The following is a 10,493-nucleotide window of genomic DNA, read 5'->3' as shown; positions in this document are numbered from 1 at the left end:
AAAATGAGTGGCAGCAGGTTTTTACGGTTGAAGAAAATTTTTATTGATAATTCGCGTTAATATTTATTTATCCATATAATAAAGTGAAGAAAGTTATTCAACCCCGTTATAGACCAATCCGCGCAAAAACAAGACCTATTGTTCATTGTTTGAAATAAGGCTGACCGACCCTGGGGCGAATGCGTGTACCCGTATCGCGTTACATAAATCGTTTTATCTAATTTGTTAACCTTTCAGTTAATGCTTTATTCATTTGCTAAATTAACTTGCTCGTTTCGGGTGCAAATTTCCTTTATGTTAATTAATATTGCAAATTGGATCGCTTATTAACGAAATTAAGCTAGTCCACGCAAATATATTTAGTGCTTTTATCATTAAATTATTGATAAAAGTGCATACTAATGACATCACAATTTTCTTCCTGAAATTACTCAAAAGAAAGGACATTACTACATACTATGTTTTGCACCTGATACTCCTCGTTTCACCATTCCCAATAGCCCTGATATGATCAGAGTTATATATGGCGTCATTCTTTACACTTCTAGATCATTTGCTTTACACGGGGTCGAAGTGCTATACGTACAATAATTTTGGGCCGAGTGACTATTTTCAAAATATCGCAATCAATGACCACAATTCAGGGAAAGAGAAAAAAATCACTTTGCTTTCCCTTTCGAATTTAAAAAGTGGAACGCAAACCGCATTATTTGCACGATTTCCACTCTAGGACTTTGCCGCTCAATGCAACCGTTATTCGCGACCCGAACCTTTAAATCAGACATTATTTCGACTGCAACCTCAGAGTTTATCTAAAATTACAAAACTATAATTAGATTCTTTGGTTTTCTAATTAACAGATGACATTGAAAATGGCGCCTGCTCCGAAAGCGCAACAAAGAAATCCCCCTGATTTCGTTGCCGCCGTTGAAATTAAATCACCTTTTTTTGTGATTACGAACTATTATCGTGCTATTTTTAATGAGTAATGTGGTAAGAGGTCTTTTAACTGTTCTTAATTAAGTTGCAGTCAAGGCCGGGAGATGGCTCAGCAATGCTTGAAAACGAATTGCACCAGGAACAAAATCTGACGAACTCGGAGGCCTACCGGTTATTTCGTCTTCAAACACGCACAAAAATACAAATTCCTATTTATTTATTAATTAATGATTATCAATTGGTGTTACGACGCTGCAGCTATAAATAGCTGGACCTACATAAAACCGGTACTACCGAGAAATTTGCAAGCGGAAACTGATACTAGACGAAGAAACAAAGGCAATTATTAATGAGACGTCTCAGGGCAGTGCTATTGCCCAATCAGGAAGTATGGGGACTTGATTAGGGTAGCAATTATCACGAAATGTCGCAAATCGAGCAGGGTAGCGAAATGTTGCTTGTCCGCCTATCATTTATAACAAAACGCGTTTCCTATAGGGATTTTTCGGGCTTCGCAATAAAGCGTTGTTATTACCGAAGTTATTGTTTTGCTATAATAATAATGATAAAGTACTTCAGGAACTAACGCAATAGCAGTGATTGCTATATATCCGGGCTTGTGTGCGTAATTTAAATATGCTCGCAATTCAGATTACGCATTTCTGTACTTATTTGCTCAGCTGAAAATTGATTAGACAAATACCTTCTTTTTCTGGAAAAATCTCTGCTGCTGCCTCCAACGCTTGCCTCCTGAGCAGCCCACGGCTGAATTACCTCCTAGGAGTGAAGTCTGAATAAGCGAAGGTAATATTAAGCAAAACGGCCATGTTAAAGGTCTATACTGGATACTCAGAAGCTTCAAAACATAAGAATCTTATAAAGCCGTCCATGAAGCTCAAGCACTATTTAGAGACAGAAAAATGCTTCATTTGGCTCGAAATCTATATGGCAATCAGACAACACCACTATTACTGAAGAAATAAAGTCCTCACTCTCCACGAAAATTCACATAGATGATTGGTACATCTTGGATCTCACATTGAAGCATTCCGTTTCTGGCAGTTTTTAAGCTATTTACGCAAACGGTTTACGGGGGCCATCAGAAAGGAGCTGACCTAAGACTCACTGCTGAATATTTCTTCTGAAGGTGGGAGTCGCGAGATGACCAGATCACCGGAGGACCAACCAAAAGGACCAATCGCTCTAGTCATTGGTCGCAAATTAAGGTCGTTAAAACCATCAAAAATTAAATTACGCTTCACATCACGCGCCGGGACAGACAGGACGACAGGCCTAATTAATAAACTAAATAAAGAAAACTAATTTTGCGACAATTTCCCGCGAATCGAAGAGTTGCATGTTAACAATTGATTGATTTTTCGGCCTTGGTCTCGCTTCGAGAATTTTATATCATCTCCCACGTTTATCAGTGGACATTGACTTACATGTTTACTATCCAGAGACACACTGACCGGGCCGCACAATCAGCAAAACAACAAAGGATGAAAGCGAAAGTGTACCCTTTCTTGACAGTTGGTGAACGCAAAGATCATCTGCGAACGATCACGCTGAAAACTCGCTAATTCTCAGGAGTGCCTCAATTACCATTCTAGCCATAGACACAGAACGCCAGTCGATTTGGTATTAGCCCTGAAGACAAGTTCAAGAATGGTTCCATGGAGAGCCAAACTGTTCGGAAAACCATGGAAATAACTATGGAAAAGTATATTATGGAATAGGTTCGTGTGATCGGCAAAAGCTGAATTTTAGTCAAGTTTTAGCGTCCCAAACATAGCGAAAACAATCCTCAGACATTTGGAAAACATTCCCATATGAAGGCAGAAATTACACAAAATCAAAAAAATTCTCACATCGGTAGCATCCGTCTAGAACGATCAGAATCTCGTTTCCGATTTGCGATAGTCCGTCATTTTAGTAAGAATTACCAACTACCAAAATCTCCGAGCGTCTCTCAGAATTTCCATAAACTCGTAAATGGAGCTTAAAATATCTGACCAATTCTGATGCCGTTTCAGCACAATCTCTTATGCAAAATGAAACACGCGCCTTCAGAAATCTCAGAAATATTTGGGAAAATTACCATCATGTCTCGCAGTCTTATTGCATAAAAGTAAACAATTCATCCTTAGATTATGCACACGCAACCTGCACTTCTTAGTCCTAAAATAAGTTAAACGTGTTTATTATTCTTCTGCTCTATATCCTTGTTGGGTGAAAGTGCGATAGTTTCACAAGATGTTCTAGGTCGGACGTTATTCAATTGGTTATACAACATTAAAGGCCTCTTTTAACTCGACTGTGTCGGGCTTTACCTGGATTTCCTCAAGGCTGCTTAGCTAGGGGATTTCCTCACAGGCACTCTTAGATAAAAATAACGCTTTGCAGGTACCAGCAGTTAGTTTACCCACTGTTAATTAGTACTTGACAAGCCTTATTTACCACGCAGTTGGTAATTCCACTGGCATGTAAGGAGTACCAAGAACCATTTCAGGAAAACTTAAGCCCATTTTATGTGAAGTGGGGAGCTAATCTCAGCATCTCGGTTCGTTTATGGTCATTGTCAATATCGCGTTAACAAATCAATTACAATAGAAAAACACGTAAGAAACTGTTTCAAGTTCAATTAACCCAGTTTTAATTAAAACTGGTTTTGGTGCTTTGATTGCTCCTAAAAACAGTTGTTATGTAAATGACCCCTCAAGAACAGAGAGTGAATCACCAATTTTTGTCTCACCAGCGATGCACTTATAACAGAAAATATCGACACCTACCTACAGGATGTTCCAATAAGCTCTAGCACCTTTGAAGCACCAACATTACCATCCAAACAGTGAGCACGATCACTCGAAGAAATCACCATTCTTTATGGCAGTACCAGGTACACGACACGTCTTGCAGTTTTCTGTTAAAATTTTTCATTTGGAGTCACTCTGATTTAGGCATGCATGGCCCGATTCGCGACACGATTTTAGTCTGTTTGAAGTACCCAGCCTGGACGTTGGGTAGTACTTCAACACTACTAAACTTCAGCTGAAATTGAACTGAAACACGGTGCCTGCACGACAAATGGTTTATAGTCCCTGTATAGCAAAGCAGCCAATACGAGGGCTTGGTTGGTCTCTTGAACGAAAGAAGTACCGATGGGTCATTCTCAAAAATGCAGGCTATTGAAATAATATTTTATTTGGTTTGGGGGGAGGTGACTGTACGTATTGAACTTGTTTAAGGGGCGAAAAATTTGTATATTTTGCAGTGAATTTTGTTGCGCTTGGTAGAGCACCTAGTGAGGGCTATTCAGAAAATTTGCCTACTTTAGGGAATGGCCCACGCGCAGCACTTCTGTGGGGGTAGGGGAAACTTGCGAGTGCTGCAATTTCCTACATTTCCCCATGCTTTCCACGTTATTTCCAAATAATTTTCATTGAGTTTATTAGGGAAAGTGCGTTCCTTCAGTCGTAAAGGAGGGTCAGTAATATTTAAACAATTTTCCAAACGTGGTGCTTATAATGCTCAATTTACTTTGTTCCTGGGTTCACTGTAGAATGTATTAAACTTCCAGATTTTAGGATATTCTATTGCATCTGTATTTCTGTGAGTACCTGAGAGCAAAAAATGTGGCTCACAGGTCCTATGAAAAATATCTTTTTCTCATCGGCCCAAACGAGCACTATCCCCTACCATATGCTAAGAGTTACACATTCATTACATTATTGCAAACAACCTTGAGTGGAAGGATCTCTTGAATATACTCTTCAGTAAAAGGAAATAAGGGTTAATTCGTCCGTAGGTCAAGCTATGATTTTCAGTAATTTTGCAATCAATTTAGAGTAACCAGTCTCCCAACTTCTTAATTTCATTATGCTAACTTGCATTAAAAGGATGACAAGTCCTATCATCAGTTAAATTAAAAATTAGTCCTTTAATTTGTTTAATGGTAATTAAATTATTAATTCGCTGGGAAATTTGAAGTGACAACGGTTCTCGCCTAGAATAACATGGTCCTCCATAAGTAGCCATAATCTATGAATAATCTAAAGTAATCTGTAAGTAATTAAGTCGCTTGACAGAAATGACATAAATTACGTGATTAGTAACCGTAAAAATATGACACATGTCAGACACTACAATTAGCATTACTTCCGCTGTGTAACTTAAATTCATCTGACTCACCGATCGCTTATTTGCAGCACTTAAATGGCCCATATTTGAACAGCAAAATATTCTTGAAATTATTCCTAAATCTCGTGACACAAATGACATAAATAACGTGATTAGTGAGAACGTAAATATGATACATGTAGCATACAATATTTTGCAGTAGTTCCGCTGTGTAACATAAATCGACTTAACTCGCCTATCGCTTACTTGCAGCACTTAAATGTTCCGAATTTGAGCAGCAAAATGTTCTTGAAATTATCCCTAAATCTCTTGATAAAAATGATGTAAATAATGGGATCAGTCACTGTGTATATGTGATACATGTAGGACGCTACAATTAACATTATTTCGGCCGTATTATCGTATAATTCACCAACGATCACATAGATTAACAACACGATGGTGACTGGCAAAACGGCGATAATAAACGCGAACGATAAAAGCCAAACCACTATTAGGGCCTTTTTTTCGGTGTCATCTAGTAGACGCTTGCTGCTGCTGCTTCTAAAACCAAATTTACCAATTTATGTAGCTTTAATTGAGATTTCAGAAGTTCTTACTTAGTGATCGTGGGAATTGACCTAATAATTCCATTTCTACTCCCTTCCCTGCGCCGCCGCTGTTCATTACCCAAATTATGCAGAATTACCACTGTTCTTATGAAAGTATAAAAAACGATTACTACAGCGAGTAAGATTACTGTAATTTGTGTGATGGTAACTAACTGAAAATATTTTAAATTACTACAGTGGTAATCGCCGTCCTCCTTCGGGCCGTAAAGAACTGGAAAAGTTTTGCATTCAAGCAAATAGCGCTGCATTGCGTCATATAGCAAGCACACTCACCAATTGTTATACCAAATGGGGTTGCGATAAGCATACCTGATACCAACCATAGCAAAACGATGCGTATGGTTAAGGAGCCAGTGCTTAGCCGGACTTTTCCCAAAGGATCCTTTATAGCAAGGTATCTTTCCAGACTTATGGTGCAGATATGTAGAGCTGAAGCTGTTAGCAGAAAGTGATCTCCGGCTAGGTACAGGTGGCACAAGAAATAGGTGGAAGGATTTAATTCTGAAAATATACCTGAGTTAATTTTCACTACTATTAATACTATTATTAACACTATTATTCATACTATTCATTTATGCTATTTACTCATACTATTCATTTATGTTATTTATTCATAGTATTCATTCTAATCGATATGCTAAATACGTATATGAATTAGAATGTATGGACGTTTTTGTCAGTTTTGTGTGTGTTTTTTGTTTATTTTAGGTTTCTAAGCAAACGAGCAGTTTTGTATTAGAAAAACTATGGCAAATATAAGCCCGAAGGTGCATGAGACGTTAGCCATGCAACTCGAGGTATGCAATAAAAATGCACAAATGTTTCTCTGATGGGTGCTACTTTGTACGAGCACTCGATGAAATGAAATGTACGTTCACCATTTTGTCTCCAAATATTATTTACTGCCTAGCTCACGTTGCATGCATAGCCCGGTGTGTAGCCCAAATTATTTTCACAGCTACAGCTATAACTTACCATTATAGAGCAACAGATACCTAATGGGAATAATAACGACACTCATCAGAAAGTCAGCAATAGACAGACTGAAAAGATAGTAGTTGGTAACAGATTGAAGCCTCTTGTCTAGAAGTATCGCCATGCAAATTAGAAAATTTCCTATCGCTCCCACTAGCACAATTATCAAGGTGAAGAACGGATTAAGAGTTTGGTGTTTAACTGCTAAATTAGTAGCGGTCGTGTGAATTGAGGCAGTAGGATCCGAAGCCCAAGTACTATTTCCCGACATTTTGTGTGTTTATCAAGCAAAACCGACGATAAAACTGATGTGTTTAGCCATGCCTACCTTAGAAAATTCCGAAGAAACTTGTTTTCCTAATTAGACGGATTATCAACTTTCGCGTATTATTATAATCGTATAGTACTATAGGAATTTTAATAATGTAAGAGAACAAAGCACACGGCTACTTTGCATGATTGCCTTTACGGTCACGTAACTCTTCAATCCTTGTTGTGTCATCTTTAATATGTAAAAACCCGTAATGTAGATGGAAGAGCTTGATATCGCAAATACAGATAAAAATCGCAGGTAGTTACAGATTATACCACATACACATATGTAACGGAATGGTAATGAAATTCATTGCATTTCAGTGCTTCATAGAGCACATATCACTTGCTCACAGTTCATCTCTTGAACCCGATACATAAAGTATAAATGAGAAACGAATGTCCCTACAAGCTCTATCCCCGTTATTCCCATGTCCCTAATCTCATTCAAGTGTTCTCTGCAGCAAGCATAATCAAGTCTCTAATTGAATTTTAGATTAATTAGGCTTTTCTTCTTAGAATGGGTAAATGGGAAAGAAAGTCAGAGGAGTACATAGGCTCTCCCAAAATTATTTAGAGAAAAAGTTTGGCAATTTATTGCAAGAGCTAAGATGGGACAAAAATCGTCTGCGTAAAGAGGGCTCGCGATCGCTCAGGATCTCATGAACCGCATTGATCTGATGAACCAGATATTACATTGCGATATATCTATTAGAGATAATGCCATAAAACTTTATATAATACATCATGAATCGCTATAAAACAGTACATCTTAGAGAAATCTGACAAAATGGTGGAGATGAAATTTATACATGAATGTGCGTAAAGAACTTTCCCGCCAATTTTTCATTACAAATTCGTTGATTAAACTAAAGCCGCTTTGAGATCGCTACGCTGGACACCTATATAATCGAATATTGTCCTTACATTGGGACATTACGTGCTATATCGCATCACGTATCGATTTTTAGACTGACCTGTACCATTACAAAAGGCAAGTTGTAAAGTTTTTTGAATGTTTGAAGACCATTGTACTCTTGTTATCGTTCGAGTTGTGACTAGTACCTTTTTAAAGGGCAGATTATAAAGTTTTTGCATGTTTTCCTACCGATATCACCTCTTAGATGATTCAGGCGAGTGGTAGCGCGGCGACGAATAAGATGTTCGCAATCAGGAACTATTAATCGGGATAATCGGGTGTTCTTCTGTCAACAAAGACCTGTGAGACGTGAATGTTATGTATCGGACATGTAGTGAGCGAAAGCGAGAGTCGTATAATTGTGATTCAGTGAGTTAAAGTGAGTGTCGCCAAAAAACTTTTTCCCTTTTTCGTGTGGTGTTTGGTGGTTAGTTAGTACTCGGAGGCGCGTTCCTCCCACAAAGCTAAGTAAAACAAGATCCCCATTCGTGTCCTTTCACATTCACCCCCCAATCAATAAGACATGAGGTCTGGCAGGATGCAACTACTCTGAGGAAATAAACACTACTGAATGGAGTTGCACTTGGAACGGGGCGATGGGAGCGGATGATCGGGTCAAGATAAGCTTGCAATTTAATTTACAAGAAGAGGCGCTGCTTGGTGCTTTTTGCCAAAAACTTGCGAAAAAGTATTTCTCATTATATGAACTTGGAATAAATTTTACAGTTTTTGGTTTATTCGCTTGAATTTTGAGGGGGGGGGGGGGGGGGGGGATTCTTTTAAAGTACCAAACATAAAAAAATCGACCTCACTTTTCTATGATTGATGATAACTCGAATGTTTAAGTGATTAATATTAGATTTTCATAGGAAAATGGGTATCAATGAAACACGGCACTAAATGTTAATACAAGCTAGAGCGTTTTGTTTTCTTATCGAAAGGCAAGGGCAGTGTCCTTATCAAGACTAACTTACAAAACTCTTCTATATGAGGTATGTACGTCCTATTTCACATTTTGTTTATTTTATTTAGTCATCAATATTCTTAATTAGTCTAGACGTTTGCTCTTAAATGAAAACTAATATTGTCATTTATTCCTTTTTGGATCTAGACTGGCGGGATACATAAATCTAATAATTAATATTCAAATTAATAATCAAATTAAATTAGTTACTCTATAAGTTTCATATTTTTTAAATTAATGCCTTAATACTTTAGTTGAGCATTAACAGATTAGTCTGAGGTTCGCCATCAGGGAAATGAGAGATTCTAGCGATAGTCTAGTCGATGCAAAAATCAAATCAAATCGTACAAATAGTCCGCCACGCGTTTTTCATTGTTCATCATGAAGAATCGTAGGAAGACGCAACTCATCAAAAATCAGTAAGAACTGGTCTTTATTGAATCGACTTCCCAATACAAATTAATATAACTGGTTTTCACATAAAATATATTTTGAGAAGGTTTTTCGCGTATGAACACCCACATGACAAGGATTTTACATTATTGCGCAAAAGCTTGAAGAATTTGAGGCAAAAGAAGTCCTTTGAAAAGTTCTCTTAAATCGAAATAACCGTTAACTTCTTTGAATCTAAATTAAACAATATTACCACAGGTAAAAAGAACTTACATTTTCTTATGAGGCCTCATGAGACCTGAATTTCAATAGTATGAATTTCACGAAATTTCTTCTGAATTGCTTATTGAATATCGTGTAAAGAATGGGGTTAATTGCGGAATTCATGTAATTGAGATAGGCTGCCGCTTTGGTGATCTCAGGAGCTACGAAGAGATTGAAAATTAACATTGTGGTGGAAATAGCGTAAGGTAGTAAGGTAACCGTGAACGCAAACGATATGATCCAAACCACCCTTAAGGCCCGCTTCTCAGTATTTAAAGCTCGAAGTTTATGGCTGCCGTCCCTAGAAAAAATAAAATCCACCCTAATATTCCTAGAATAACCCGAATCACTCACTCACTTGATGTTTTGGCTCCTCGCTATAGATCGCACAATAGTGTTTCCTGGGTCGCTTTGTCGTTCTACTAATCTGTTCAAAACGACGACAGTCCCAATAAAGGTATAAAGCACCACTGCTACCATAATGTAAATGACCAAACTCTCGGTGAAAAGGATCACTTTGGAGTAGGGAAACTGCCTCAGTAAAACGACGCAGTAAGTGGTCTTTTGAGGGTACTTCGACAAGAGGGCTGTTCAAATAAAAGGCATGAATATGAGTCAACAAGTTGCTGTGCAGCATAATACCGCTAGTCAAATAAGGGATGATTGTCAGGAATGACACAGCCCAAACTACCAAGATTCGTCTCAGCAACTTGCCTTTGGTCATCTTGCTTGCTCCCAATGGGTCTTTTATGGCACAGTACCGTTCAATGCTGATGGAACAAATATGTAGCGCGGAAGCAGCTGTTAAATAGTCGTCTCCGAGTGCGTACAAAACGCATAAAGGGAACGTTGAAGGCTCCAAAGCTGAAGACAATAAAACCTTATTTGCTCCTTAAGTGGAGTACTCATCATTCAAAGAGATCTTAAATGTTAACAACACGTTCTCTACAAGAAGCCGTAGTAAAAGGAAGATATT

The 10,493-nt window shown here is 37.9% G+C and overlaps 1 protein-coding gene across 1 annotated transcript; it reads right to left on the bottom strand.

Moving 5' to 3' along the window:
• Positions 1-5,321: 5,321 nt before the first annotated feature.
• LOC136415273 (5-hydroxytryptamine receptor 2C-like) lies at positions 5,322-6,936 on the bottom strand. Its single transcript, XM_066399793.1, has 4 exons — positions 6,666-6,936; positions 5,964-6,191; positions 5,679-5,901; positions 5,322-5,622 (listed from the first exon to the last, which is right to left on the bottom strand). Exons 1-4 carry the CDS (start codon positions 6,934-6,936, stop codon positions 5,322-5,324), a joined length of 1,023 nt encoding a protein of 340 aa, XP_066255890.1.
• Between the last annotated feature and the right edge of the window lie 3,557 nt (positions 6,937-10,493).

Source organism: Euwallacea similis, chromosome 19 (assembly GCF_039881205.1).
Source record: "Euwallacea similis isolate ESF13 chromosome 19, ESF131.1, whole genome shotgun sequence".
NCBI lineage: Eukaryota > Metazoa > Arthropoda > Insecta > Coleoptera > Curculionidae > Euwallacea > Euwallacea similis.
This window is presented reverse-complemented; position numbering and strand designations above follow the sequence as displayed.

Bases quoted from the DNA above. Each gene is read 5' to 3' on its own strand.
- LOC136415273 (XM_066399793.1), bottom strand. From the start codon at position 6,936: ATGTCGGGAAATAGTACTTGGGCTTCGGATCCTACTGCCTCAATTCAC. The intron at 6,192-6,665 runs GTAAGTTATAGC...GTATATTTTCAG, and splicing joins GTATCTGTTGCTCTATAATG to AATTAAATCCTTCCACCTAT. The intron at 5,902-5,963 runs GTGAGTGTGCTT...AAACTTTTCCAG, and splicing joins CCCATTTGGTATAACAATTG to TTCTTTACGGCCCGAAGGAG.